Source organism: Macaca thibetana, chromosome 20 (assembly GCF_024542745.1).
Source record: "Macaca thibetana thibetana isolate TM-01 chromosome 20, ASM2454274v1, whole genome shotgun sequence".
Taxonomy (NCBI): Eukaryota; Metazoa; Chordata; class Mammalia; order Primates; family Cercopithecidae; genus Macaca; species Macaca thibetana.
Genome location: NC_065597.1, coordinates 15,782,563 through 15,797,071, shown reverse-complemented (window position 1 = coordinate 15,797,071; position 14,509 = coordinate 15,782,563). Strand labels below are relative to the sequence as shown.

The 14,509-nt window shown below is 45.2% G+C and overlaps 3 protein-coding genes across 6 annotated transcripts in view; 1 reads left to right on the top strand and 2 right to left on the bottom strand.

Moving 5' to 3' along the window:
- PHLPP2 (PH domain and leucine rich repeat protein phosphatase 2) overlaps window positions 1-3,510 on the bottom strand; it is a 77,065-nt gene extending 73,555 nt beyond the window's left edge. For 2 of the 3 annotated variants that reach the window (XM_050772656.1, XM_050772658.1), the window contains exon 1: window positions 3,353-3,510. In XM_050772656.1, the coding sequence (XP_050628613.1) occupies window positions 3,353-3,451 (99 nt within the window). In that variant the 5' untranslated portion in view covers window positions 3,452-3,510. Of the gene's footprint in view, window positions 1-2,544; window positions 2,862-3,352 lie in introns of those variants that run through there. The other variant, XM_050772657.1, reaches the window with a different exon arrangement.
- IST1 (IST1 factor associated with ESCRT-III) overlaps window positions 1-14,509 on the top strand; it is a 413,363-nt gene that overhangs the window by 193,278 nt on the left and 205,576 nt on the right. The window lies entirely within an intron of this gene.
- Window positions 9,609-14,509, bottom strand: part of AP1G1 (adaptor related protein complex 1 subunit gamma 1) — a 90,397-nt gene continuing 85,496 nt past the window's right edge. For both annotated transcript variants that reach the window (XM_050772695.1, XM_050772696.1), the window contains one exon: window positions 9,609-13,760. In XM_050772695.1, coding sequence (XP_050628652.1) covers window positions 13,659-13,760 — 102 coding nt within the window. In that variant the 3' untranslated portion in view covers window positions 9,609-13,658. The remainder of the gene's footprint in view (window positions 13,761-14,509) is intronic.

The window sequence follows — 14,509 nt, the reverse complement described above, 5'->3', positions numbered from 1 at the left end:
TACTTTTAACTCTAAAAATAAACGTGATCTATGAGGGCAATGATCAGTCCAAAGGTGATATACTATTACACATTCACAGACAATAAAAAAATATACATGGTATAAACAGGGTCTGGTAAAGTAACTCTCCATATTCAGTTAGTTCTGTAAGAATGTGAAATATGGCCGGGTGCAGTGGCTCACGCCTTTAATCCCAGCACTTTGAGAGACTGAGGCGGGTGGATCATCCGAGGCCGGGACTTTGACACCAGCCTGACCAACATGGAGAACTGTCTCTACTAAAAATACAAAATTAGACGGGCATAGTGGCACATGCCTGTAATCCCAGCAACTCGGGAGGCTGAGGCAGGAGACTTGCTTGAACCTGGGAGGCGGTGAGCCAAGATCGTGCCATTGCACTCCAGCCTAGGCAACAAGAGTGAAACTCCATCTCAAAAAAAAAAAAAACAAAACAAAAGAAAAAAAACTGTTAAATACTCTTAGGTAGAAGATGTTTCTGCATTTGAAACTGTAAAACAATATAGACTTATTATATCTGGGAATATACACATTATGAAATATTGTGAAAGGGGTGCGGAGGGGTGGGATGAGATAGAGGAAGAATATGTCAGTGCTTTAAAAATGTTTTGGGGCAGCGTGCGGTGGCTCATGCCTGTAATCCCAGGACTTTGGGATGCCGAGGTGAGAGAGCCTTTGAGACGAGGAGTTCAAGGCCAGCCTAGGCAACAAGGTGAGACCGCATCTCTACTTCAAAAAAAAAAAATTGTGCCTGTGATCCCAGCTACTCAGGAAGCTGAGGAAAAAGGATCACTTGAGCCCACGAGACAGAAGCTGCAGTGAGCCATGATCGCGCCATTGCATTCTAGCCTGGGCAAGAGAGGCTCTGCCTCAAAAAAATAATAACAATAATAACGTTTTGGGCTGGGTGCAGTGGCTCATGCCTGTAATTCCAGTGCTTTGAGAGCCCAACGTTAAGAGGATCACTTGAGGCCAGGAGTTTGAGACTAACATAGCAAGACCCCATTTGTACAAAAATAAAAATCAAAATTAGCCAAGCATGTGCCTATAGTCGTAACTACTTGGGAGGCTGAGGTACTTGAGCTCAGGAGTTTGAGCCTGCAGTGAGCTGTGATCACACCACTGAACTATTGTGTAGCCTGTGCTACACAATAAGGCTATGTCTCTAAAAAACATCTTTTTAAGTTTATTTTTTGGCATTAATTGTTTATACATACTTTGCTAAACACCCGAAACTATTCTTGAAAAAAAAAAATGAATCTCATGGCACACACCGACATTAGTTGTAACTTCATATCTTCTATAAGCTGAGTAAAAAACAGTTAATCATTACTAAAAAAAACCATAAACCCCAAATTGTAGGAAACATCTGGAAAACTTACAAACCTATGGTCCACCAATTCACTAAATCAATCTGGGGGCACATTTTGAAGGCAATTTTCCAGTATCCCAGGAGAGACGGAACTGGATCTAGTCTGGCTTAGACTGGCTTAGTTATATTAGTCTTTTGACGAATATCTGTATTATTTGACAATAATGATGTTCATGATTTGGTATGAGGTATAAAAGAGTTACAAAAAAGAACGAAGTTTCTGAAGGGTCTTCGGAGAAAAATGGGTGGGAGACGACTCTTTCCAATTCAGAGTCTTCTACTGTACTACTTCTTTTCCAGCATTACTTGGCACAAAATTCAACCACTCAGCTACTTAAGAAAACTTCTGTATGAGGCCGAGCGCGGTGGCTCATGCCTGTAATCCCAGCACTTTGGGAGGCCAAGGCGGGCGGATCACTGGAGATCAGGAGTTCAAGACCAGCCTGGGAAACATAGCAAAACCCTGTCTCTACTAAAAATACAAAAAAATCAGCAGTGTGTGGTGGCAGGCACCCGTAATCCCAACTACTCAGGAGGTTGAGGCAGGAAAATCGCTTGAACCCTGGAGGCAGAGATTGCAGAGATCAAGTCACTGCACTCCAGCCAGGGTGACAGAGTGAGGTGTCTCAAAAAAATAAATAAATAAAAGAAAAAAAATGTTGAGAGGCAGTAGCACAAAAAATGTTTTAAATTTTACAGTTTGTGGTTTTCCATGGATTCACCAGGTTCTATTATTGTTTTTCCGTGTTCCCACCTTTGTGACATCGTACTAACAACTTTCATAACATGGAAATACTGCTCAACCTCAATCCCAATAAACTACTACTTAATGTATTTTTAACATCATACGTTTTCATTGTTTTGCAATATATTTTTGAAACACATCAAATCTAAATTTTCTGTCCTTTCCATCCTTCTACTGGGCAAGTTTCATATCCTGAATTCCTCATGTAGAACTCTAGAAGGAATTCCATTCCACCTGCGTAAGGACATCTAGTTCACATATTTGACCTACAGAAAAATTTCTCTGCAACTCTGTCAAATGCTAGTAAAAAACTCCACCCAGTCAGCCTCCCACAACCCCTCCCTTTTACCATCTTCTCCTCCCCACTATCGCCACCCCACCTTGTGCATTCCTTCGTATTTAAACTTACTTGTCATCACCTTCAAGGTTCCACTCCCCTCTTGCCTGCATCTGTTTTCATATCCTCCCACTCCCCCAGTCCCTGCCAAGAAGCCCCGCTAGCTGCCTGTTGCATAACGGCTCCCCCATTCCGTCTCCCTGGGGAGTGGGCCCCGCTGCCGCGAGCAGGAATGCCCCTTTCGGCCCAGCCCCTCCTCCCTTCCGCATCACGCCCAGCGAGTCCCCGCGACGCAGCTCCAGCGGGAATTCTCTCTCCAAGCGGGGCGGGTCCTCCTTCCCGGCCGGCACCTCGCGTAGCGAGCCCCGAGGGCAGAGGAGCCGGCTCCACCCGGCGCGGCCCCGAGCCCTCCACGGCGCCGGCCAATCGCCGCCGCCATCCTCCCGCTGGGGTGATGTCTTCAGGTGTCCAGGAGAGGAGAAAGCCCTGCGTACTTCCAGCCCTGCTCCTGTGCCAGGAGCCGGCCTCCGGGCCCCGAGCCCGGTGAGGCAGGCGGGGGCGGCGAAGGGTCCGGGTGGGCGGCGGCTGCCGGCAGCCCGAAGGCGTGGGCCTGCGGCGCGCGGCCAGGGATGGGCAGCAGCGGAGGACCGAGGCGACCGAGGCGGCCGAGGCATGGACGGGGGCGCGGCGTGGAGGCCTCGGCGTCCCCAGCCGGGTGTGGGTCGGCCGACTGACTGACGTCGGGAGGGGGTCGCCGGCTGCCTCAGCCACCGCGCGGGGAGGGGCGGCGGCGGCAGCGGCAGCGGCCTCTACCCTCTCTCGTTCCCTCCCTAGTCCGCCTGCCCGCTCGCCGGCTCGCTCGTCCGTCCGCCCGCCTCACCTTCAGGACCCGGATTCCTCCTGGCCGGCGGCTCGCCGGCGCTTCGGGCGGCTCTGGGGGCTCCAGCGGGCCCGCAGGCCCCGGCTCCACCTCCCCCATCGGCGGCCCAGGCTGCACAGGGACGCCGGTCCCGCGCGACGGCGTGCGGAACCTCGGCGGCGAGCGCGAGCAGCCGGCGGCCCCGCCCCCCGCGGCCCGCCGGCTCCGCCCCTCCGGCGGCTCACCAGCCCCGCCCCTCCCGCAGCCATGCCGGACCCGCCCCTTCCGCAGCCCCGCTGGACTTGCGTAGCTGCGGGCGCCAAGTGGCCCGGGCGCCGCCAAGCCGCATCCCAGCCGCCGCCCGCGTGGCATAACCTGGCGCCACCGCAGGGCGCGGGGCCTCCACTGCCCGCCGCCCTAGGCTTGGAGGACTAGAGCACAAGGAGGGTTATTTGCTGCTTTCCCCGCCCTCTAAGAAACCCGCAGGAGGAAGAAGCAGGTGGCGCCGGCACCTGTCAATTGTGACAGGACGCTGCCCTCCGCCCAGGGTGGCTCTTGTAACTTCCCTCACTTGCCAAGCCGTTGAACGAACTGTTGAGAATACTCACCTTGACAAGGCCTTTTCTCTTCCTTATCAGAGATGCGTGGGACCTTCTTAAGCAAATTCAACCCAACCTCGTACAAAACGTCAGGTCACCTCCCAACCATGTTTTAATTCCCTTTCCTCCTCCTGGAGCTCTGCTTCAAGCAGTAATATGGTCTGTGAGCCTTTTTATGATTTATTTGCAAGGCTGATTCAGAAAAAAAACTTTTAAAAGGTAACATTTTGTTTTCCTTTTCGTTGTTTGTTTTGTATTTTTCTTTTCGTTCTTTCAGTGATGGTAGTTTTCTGGCCAATGAACCAAATTTGGAGTCAGCCAACCTGATTCCAGATCTCCACTCTGCCCTTCTTTAGCTCTATACCCCTGTGCAAGTTACTTGATCTAAGCCTTTCGTTCTTAAGCTGTGAGACAGAGATTAAAATCTGCCAAGTAGTTATGAAGATTTAGTGCATGCAAAGTGCCTAACGTATAGTGGGGATTCATAACAGCCATTATAATTCTGAAATTCTAAATTGAAGATCCAATCGGTTTCTCGGAAAGTACTCTGTGAATTCCTCCTAAATTTTTCTAGGAAGGCTTCTAGACTTGGGGATTTTTAGGGCTTCACCTCGTACACAGGTTGTTGAATCTTCAAGTAACGTGTAAGAAATTAGACAGCAAAAAAAATAGTAATTTCTTCGCTTTTGAAGAACTATAATCTTAGTACTTTAGGAAGGCAATGCAGGCAGATTACTTGAGGCCAGGAGTTTGAGACCAGCCTGACCAACATAGCGAAACCCCTTCTCTACCAAAAATACCAAAAAATGAGCTGGGCAGGGTGGCGCACCCCTGTAATCCCAGCCACTTGGGAGGCGGAGGCAGGACAGTCGCTTGAACCCGAGAGGCGGAGGTTGCAGTGAGCCGATCGCGCCACTGCACTCCAACCTGGGCGACAAAGCGAAACCCTGTCTCAAAAGGAAAAAAAAAAAAAAAATCACCTATTATCCATTGCTTCAGTTTGCCTCATTCAGACTAACTATATGTCTAGAATACTTTAATTGCAGGCTTAGTACAAGACTTTTAGATTTAGCAGGGCAGTCTGTGTCCCCCATCTGAGATATGTATCTATTTGGAGATAATTTTAAATGCCAGGACCAAATTTGGCTCTTGCAGGTTCCGACCCCTTTCTGACCTACTTTCTCCCTTCACGAGTTAGCTTTGTATATACCAAACTTCCAATCTCCAGTAATCTTCATTTCTTGGTCTCATGTTAATGCATTAAAAACAACTTGTCACTGTGAGCCTGGTTTAAGGGGGGAGAAAACTCTTAGGTCATCCACCTCCTGGATTTTCCTTCCACCTTGAAATTATGTTCAAGAAAGGTACTCAAAGTAGTTGGATTCCCATTTCAGTGCTTACTGGGTAATTTCTCCCAACAGGAAAACTGGTATATAACGAATAGGCACCAATATGGAGACAGAAGCAAGTTTTACCAAGGGCAGACAAGCAGTGATAAGAAAGAAATGTGGTTTAGAACAAGTGTTTCTGGCTGGGCGCAGTGGCTCATGCCTGTAATTCCAGCGCTTCGGGAGGCCAAGGAAGACAGATCACCTGAGGTCAGAAGTTCGAACCCAGCCTGGCCAACATGGCAAACCCCGTCTCTACTGAAAATACAAAAATTAGGCGGTGTGGGGGCGCAAGCACGTAGGCCCAGCTACTCAGGAGGCTGGGCAGGCGAATCACTTGAACCTGGGAGGTCGAGGTTGCAGTGAACCAAGATATCGTGCCACTGCACTGCAGTCTGGGTGACAGAGGGAGACTCCATCTCAAGAAAAAAAAAAGGGTTTCTAAAAAGCCTTTATATATATATATATATATTTTTTTTTTTTTTTTTTTTTTTTTTGAGATGGAGTCTCGCTCTGTTGCCCAGGCTCGAGTGCACTGGCGCGATCTCCACTCACTGCAAGCTCCGCCTCCCGGGTTCACGCCATTCTCCTGCCTCAGCCTCCCGAGTAGCTGGGACTACAGGTGCCCGCCACCACGCCCGGCTAGTTTTTTGTATTTTTTTAGTAGAGATGGGGTTTCACCGTGTTAGCCAGGATGGTCTCGATCTCCTGACCTCGTGATCCGCCCGTCTCGGCCTCCCAAAGTGCTGGGATTACAGGCTTGAGCCACCACGCCCGGCCGTATTTTTTTTATTTTTGAGACAGAGTCTCGCTTTGTTGCTCAGGCTGGAGTACAGTATGGGCACAATCATAGCTCACTGCAGGTTCAACCTCCATGGGCTCAGGTGATCCTCCCACCTCAGCCTCCCAGTAGCTGGGACCACAGGTGAGCACCACCTACGCTTGGCTAATTTTTGCATTTTTTGTAGAGATGGGGCTTCACCATATTGTCCAAGCTGGTCTCGAACTTCTGAGCTCAAGCCATCCGCCCACTTCAGCCTTCCAAAGTGCTGGGATTACAGGTGTGAGCCACACCTAGCTGTAAGAGCCCGTTTCTTGAAGCATTATACATTACGTTTTCCAGATTTCATGAGTAGAAGCTCTTTATTGACTGACTACACAAAAGGGAAAGATCTTGTTCCAGAACTAAAGTTGAAGCTCATGCTGGGGAACAGCAGTGGTGAATAATTGTTTAATTCAAGGAATAGTGGGCAAAAGCATTGTTATTTACTTCTTCATTCTGGCAACAGTAGTCCCTCTTTCAAAAGGGAAAACGTGAAAAAAAAAAAAAAAAACCCCATCCACCCAAAAGTTTCAGGGGCTAGTTTATGCTGTAACTACCTTTAATGGTTCCCATGATTTAAGATCCAATTCAGTAGTGACAACCAGTTGATTTTTTTCAAATCATGTAGTGCCATTAACATTTTATACTTTGTTTCAAAGGTCACATAGTGATGTTCTCCCCCAGTTCAAGGCAGTGTGTATTATGTATGCCAAGGGTTATGTAACTACAATTTCTGGAAATGGTAAACAGCTGAGACTAACCCTAAAAATAAATTCCTCTGGGATTTTTTTTTATGTGAAAATTCATCTGCCCTCACTGCAGGTTCATCATTACAAAAATCACTGTTTAGATCAAGCCAAGAGACAGAGAAGTCATCAGGATCTCTCCTTTCTGTCTCCTTCCTATAGCAGCTGTGCTTCCCCTCTCCATCTCTCTGGTATGTACACACGCACACACATTCTTTATGCCAGGAGCTTTTCCAGATCTTCACTACAAAATGGGAAGTCTGGAGAAGGAAAGCTTATTCCTATCAGATGTTGGGAGAGGAACCATAAAAGACTTACATTTACTTATTTATATCTAGTACCTTCTCCAGTGATCCACAGTCATCTTTGGACCTAAATCCTGTTATTCTACCAATAGGTTGAGCAGATTTGGATATTCCTAATTTTGGTTCCACATAAACAGGCAGTATTTACCTAGCTTCAAAGTTTGGAGAAATTTTTTTCCGTGAACATTTTGGTATTTTTCAAATATGGGGACAATTGAACTGGGGAGAGGATATAGGATAGAAAAGCCTTAAAAATGATAAATTTTTTTTTTTTTTTGCTTCTGAATTGAAATTCAAATCTGAATACTATTTGTTGTATTGTTTTTTTGTTGTTATTGTTTTTTTGAGACGGAGTCTCGTTCTGTTGCCCAGGCTGGCGTGCAGTGGAGTGATCTCGGCTCACTGCAACCTCCGCATCCCAGGTTCAAGTTATTCTCCTGCCTCAGCCTCCCGAGTAGCTGAGATTACAGGCGCCCGCCACTACGCCCGGCCAATTTTTTGTATTTTTAGTAGAGATGGGGTTTCACCACGTTGGCCAGGCTGGTCTCGAACTCCTGACTTTGTGATTCACCTGCCTCAGCCTCCCAAAGTGCTGGGATTATAGGCCTGAGCCACTGCACCCAGCTTATTTGTTGTATTGTTAAATAAATGTCTATTATTAGCTAAACTTTTCTATTGTAGCTTTTATATTTTCCTCTATATTACATGAAGGTGCCAACTAAATTTAATATTAGAAACAACTGTGAATTTTAACTAACTCATACATAAGATCATAGAAATGTTGCTTATCAAACAGTACCAAAGGGCACTTCTGCATAAACTAGATAACTGCCAGGGCCTACACCCTTCCTTTTCAATCGGGACTATCACACCCTCCCCGCTTCTCAATCAAGGGACTGTCAGGGATCATCAGAAAATCTAAAGCTTCCAACCTCCAAAAAACAGAGCTGGCAGCCAGGCACGATGACTCATGCGTGTAATCCCATAACTCTGGGAGGCCGAAAGGCTAGTGGATCACTTGAGCCCAGGAGTTTCAGACCAGCTTGGGCAATATAGTGAGACCCTGTCTCTACCAAAGGAAAAAAAAATACAAAAATTAGCCAGGCATGGTGGTGCATGCCAGTAGTCCCAGCTACTAGAACGGCTGAGGTGGGAGGATTGCTTGAACCAGGGAGGTCAAGGCTGAAGTGTTCAGTGATCGCACCACTGCACTCCAGCTGGGTGACACAGCGAGACTCTGTCTTAAAAAAACAAAACGAGGGCCGGGCGCGGTGGCTCACGCCTGTAATCCCAGCACTTTGGGAGGCCGAGGCAGGCGGATCACAAGGTCAGGAGATCGAGACCACGGTGAAACCCCGTCTCTACTAAAAATACAAAAAATTAGCCGGGCGCGGTGGCGGGCGCCTGTAGTCCCAGCTACTCAGGAGGCTGAGGCAGGAGAATGGCGTAAACCCAGGAGGCGGAGCTTGCAGTGAGCCGAGATCGCGCCACTGCACTCCAGCCTGGGCGACAGAGCGAGACTCCGTCTCAAAAAACAAAACAAAACAAAAAAACAAAACGAGTTCATAAGACAGGTGCAGTGGCTCACGCCTATAATCCCAGCACTTTGGGAGGTCGAGGCAGGAAGATTGCTTGAGGCCAAGAATTCAAGACCAGCCTAGGCAACACAGCAAGACCACATCCCTACAGAAATTAATATATACAAAATACATAGTTCATATAAAAGACCATGAAATATAGCTCATTTTGACTGGTCAAGCCTTCCTCTGCCCAGTCACAGATACACGTGAACAATTCACAAAAAACAGCTTATAAATAAAACCCAAACCACCCTTAATATACATTTCATCTTGATTTCTCTGCCTTGAGAGTTCACCTGTATAGAAGATTAAGCATGAAATTAATCATATTATAGTTAAAATGTCCAATTGCACTTAGGACTTTTTCACTGTCTATAACACAAGTTTTTTGTTGTTGTTGTTGTTTTTGAGACCAAGTTTCACTCGTCACCCCAGGCTAAAGTGCAATGGCATGATCTCAACTTATCGTAGCCTCCACCTCCCAAGTTCAAGCAATTCTCCTGCCTCAGCCTCCCGAGTAGCTGGGATTACAGGCATGCGCCGCCACGCCCAGCTAACTTTGTATTTTTACTAGAGACAGGGTTTCTCCATGTTGGTCAGGCTGGTCTCGAACTCCCAACCTCAGGTGATCCACCAGCCTCGGCCTCCCAAACTGCTGGGATCACAGGCGTGAGCCACCGTGCCTAACTACCACAAGTTTTGAAGTGTTTCAAATTCGTCTCTTGGTGAGACTTATGTGTAAAAGGAATACTAACAAGTCAGTAAGTTTAGCTCAACCTCTGGAATAAGAATTCATCTAAGTCTTCTAATCCAATTGTAAGAAGCAAGGAAGCAAATTTTAAATCATTGAGTATTGACTTTTTATTATTAGTCACTGTTCATAATTTGTTTCAACCAAAAGACAATACACACAGCAGAATTCTAATGCATCCCATGTAAATGTTTACATCCATTTTATTCCTCACTCACCTCTAAGACTTATCATTTAATTTTAAATTTTTTTTTTACATCTCAAAAATATGTCTGCAATAATTAGAGCTTCATTAGCTGTCCCACTTGGAAACAGCTTCTTAATATTTTTACAGTAAAGAAGATGTGATGGGGCATAATGAAAATGTAACTTACAACACTATGAAAGAAAAGGGACTTTATAGGAACACAGTGGGAGTTCATAAAGGAAAGAGTTCAGAAGCTCTTTCCCATGGGGCCCCCAAATAGAAACCAAAAACAAAAACAAAACACACAAAGCGCAACCGCAGGTTCTTTGAGGAAAAAAAAAAAACAAAAAACCAACTCCAATGCTCCATCTTGAAGCCAGAATCAGCGTCTTGGAAGTTTGTAAAGCAACTGTGCAAGCTGCTTCAGCATTTCCTTCTGTTAAAGTGTTCCAGGTCCTGGAACCCTGTCAATGGGACCCACTCACTGCTATTGCTTGAAAAAGTTATTCACTTCCAGTTCTATACGCAGCCCCCGTCTCCCGAGCCAAAGCTGGTCAAAAGTGTTTTAAACTTCAGGACTTTCTGTGCAATTCTCTCTCCAATGATCCTCCCCACTCCCAAAGTCATGAATACACAGACATGTAAAACCACTCTCCCAACCGCAAAGTTCATGAACACCCACTTTTTCCTCTCTAGCTTTCTCAGTTTAGGACACTGTGGTGAAAATACATTCACTAGAAAAAAATATACACATTCAAACTCCTTTCCCCTAGTTCTCATGGCCCAAATATTTTCCAATGCAGAAGACAATGAAGTTGAACCTTGAAAGCAGTACTCCCTAACTTCCAATCTCTTCTACGACATAAAAAAAATGGGAAGCATGTTATAGAAATCATTAGTGTTGGACAGTTTTAAAAGTCTATTTTCATATATGAATGGGACAAACAAGGAGTACGAATCACACCTTTAAACCAGCAAGAGGAAAGAATCCCCTCCCAAATGTTACACTGAGGAATGTTTAAATGAGAAAGACCTTAAAATTAACAGATGATCACTATGCACAGCCTAAAACTTCCATGACTGTCCAAACCACCTCAAGGAAACAGCACCAAAGCACTATGGGAGAAGCTTCTCTGGGAGAGCACCCTTCCTACAGTTTTTTGAGATTACTTAGATGAATTAATTCTCCCTTAGGATTCCCCGGGATGGGGCAGAGACTAGAATAAATCGACTCTTGAAGGAGGAAATAATGAGGTACAAGTGCATGTGAAATTGTCAAAGTGTGTGAGGGCTCACTGCTTATCACCCCAGGGTTATTAAAACAGCCTTGGAAAATGCTCCTTCCTCACAATGCCTCTGAAGCTGTAAATCCATCCCAATTTGCTCCCCCTTGAGTGGTTATACTCGGGAAAGGAATTATTGAAATGTGCAAGTATTCACAGAAATTGAAACATTTCTCCATTTAGCTGCAAGGCCAAGTGAGAGGAAAACTAATTCTGATCCTAGAAACTAAGGCACGCTGAAGCTTTCAAAGATCCAATCATTTGAAACAGTCTTCACAACCATCAGTATCCTAGGCAGTTATTTGGCTGCTTGTCCTTCAGTATGGTGCTTGTGTTCAGATTCCGAAATCAATTCATATTCTACGCAGCACCCTTTGTGTTAAGGCCATGATATTTTACTCCTTCTAGACAAAGCTATGAATGATCATAAACTCTACCTCAAAACTATGATCACCCAAGGAAATGCTTTGTCAGCAGAGTAGACCCTTCCCAGCTCCATTAGCTGACAGTGTCTTATAGCATGGTCTTGAACAGATTTCTTCAGAAATTCAACCCAGTTCAAATAAAAAAACCTGAGCTGGTTAGCTACAAATATAAGAGAGAAAATAAAGCCTCTACACAAAGAGGAATGTTAAGACAAATTCTATTCAAGAAATCCACCAACATTATGTTAATCCTATCATGTTTCACAGCATTAAGTATCCATCCAATGAAATCAGTCTGCAAAGAAACCCTTAAAGGCTATTTTTCATTGCACAGGCAGAGCAGTTGTCTGAAATATGCACTAGTCCACACTTACATTACTGAAAACTATGCAGGAGATAATATCCTGTTCTTGACTCGGTCAACCATTTACCCACTGGAGTAAGTTTTAGCAGATCTTGCTCATACATCCTAATAAGACCAGGAACTTTCCCCTGTGGAGCCTTTAGTTCAACTCCAGTTTGTCAAATGTTAGGAATAGTCCAGCATCTGATACAGAGCTAGATTTGACAAGATACTGAAGATTTTAAGTAAAGGCTTGGTGAAATGAAGAGGAAAAAAAAGGATATTTGTTTCCAGGTTTAAGATTGAAGCCATAGTAGTCATTATACTGTATTCAATACAGTAACAATTGCAAACATTGTTAAGTGCAAGGTGGGCCTCACTTTTTCTTTCTTCAGTATATAAGACACGGCGCCTGAATACTTGAACGTACATAGTACATTCAACGTGTACCACAGAGAGAGTCACCTCTACTTCACTCCAGCTACTCAATTTCAAAGTTTGATAACACATGGGTCCTTTCTTAAAAGCACTTGGCACTCTCACTAGTTTAAAAAGCTCAAGTCTTTGATGTGGATACTCATGAGATTTGTCTTTTAAAAGAGACCAATTTCTCAGACTGACGAAAGGTTATTCCTAACCTATGGTGTCCGTAAGACCTCCTCTGACATAGGGGTATGGAAGCTACAAGGCTTCACTCCAACACCATAAAGTACAATATAGGAAAGATTTCTTTAACCGTGTGGTCTTTATTTCAGTGCCAGTGTTACAGATACAACACAAATGTTCCAGTTAGAAGGAATTCAAACGGAATGCCAAGGTCCAAGCCAGTCTCAGGAAATAAAAAGGGAGGTTTGGAGTAATAGATGACTCCAATACTCACTCTTCCTAAGGGCAAAGGTACTTTTGATACAGAGTCTGATCTTTAAAACTGGTGAACTCCTCTTCCACCCATTACCATAGTTCAAACAGGCAAGTTATGGGTTTAGGAGCACTTTAAAATTTGCGGTGGGAACAGGGTCATTAATAACTATGAATATATCTTTTAGAAGGTGACCATTTTGTACTTTAAAGGGAATCAGTTTTGAATATCATGGAAACTATTCATGACTACAGCTAAAGAATGGAGCGAAAGGGGAGCTGGAAGAGCCTTGGAAGTTTCTATTACAAATAGAGCACCATATCCTTCATGCCAAATCTCAACAAAAGCTCTTTTTAACTCCATCTGTCCAGTGTTTACAAAAACTCGCAAGGTCTGACCAGTTCTTGATAACAAACATACATGTGTGTGTCTGCGTGTATACAGCAATGCACAGAATAGGCTACCAGGAGCCTAATGCCTCTTTCAAACATTGGGGGAACCAGTAGAAAAAGGCAGGGCTCCCTAATGTCCATTATTACATTTCCATTCCAAATACCAGATGTTGAAAGCGCCTGAAGATGGTAACCCAGCTAGTGAGGAATAAATACCCCACCTTGCCCAGTCCACAGAGAAACAACAGTAGAAAGAAGGGGCAACTCTTTGCTGCAGAGACAAAGTGAGTGTTTTTCGCCATGGATTGCAGTCCTCTCCTCCAGACCAGCTGCTTATTTCCTCAGGGGCCCAGGGAATGTTGATTCTGGCTGTAAATGTGGGAGGGGTGGAGCAGTGCGGAAAAAGGAGAAGAAGAGGAAGAGTGCAAAGTAGCCTCCAGAAGCAGCCAGCCTCAACAGTGGAGGAGAGGACATTAGTCTTTAACAATGCTTCAAGGTCAGCAGTAACTTTAGGAAAATCCTCCTCAGCAGTTCTCTTCAGCTCCTCATGCCCGTGGTACAGTTGGGGGGACTTGCCAGCAATCACAACCTCCTTCCCAGAGTTCCTTTGATTGAGTGGGATAAGAATGAGAATGGTGCCAAACCCTCATTGCCAGGACTGAGGGGGAAAGTTGTTCACCTCTGCTAGATCTTGCATTGCTGAGCCCTTGTGATTATATGTGAGCTTGATCCGCATTCGCAGCTGTTGCTATAAGGGGAAAAGAGAAGTGCAAATTATATATTGAAATAAAATCTCCAGCATCTGTCCAGTCCACAAATAGACTTTTAATCTTAGAGGTCAAAACTTGAAGTAAAGCTGTCTGTTAAGAATGACACACAGGCAAACAACAACAACAAAAAACACCCAGTACTCTAGGCTTCAGTCAAGAAGCTAACAACATCATGCCACCAAGTAGAGAAAGCGCATCTCCAGAACACGTGGATAGCTTTAATCCTTGAACTGCATTAAAAGGACAGAACCCCTCAGGAACATTTTTCTTTTCTTTTGGAAACAGGGTTTTGCTCTTATTGCCCAAGCTGCAGTGTAGTGGCATGATCTTGGCTCACTGCAATCCCTGCCTCCCGAGTTAAAGCAATTCTCCTGCCTCAGCCTCCAGAGTAGCTGGGATTACAGGCGCCTGCCACCACGCCAAGCTAATATTTTTATTTTTAGTAGAGACGGGGTTTCACCATGTTGGCCAGACTGGTCTCGAACTCCTGACCTCAGGTGATACGGCCGCCTCAGCCTCCTACAGTGCTGGGAATACAGGCGTGAGCCACTGTGGAGCATTTTCCACATAACATTTTGCTGAGTCCTTTTCAAAAAGATTCAAACCTTGTATCCAAGTCTCTTAAAAAATGAGATGAACATATACTCATCGTATGCTCTCCATTCAGATATACTGTTGCTTTGTCTGAAAAACCTACAGTAAATGTGAATATGCCTTTTGTTCCTAA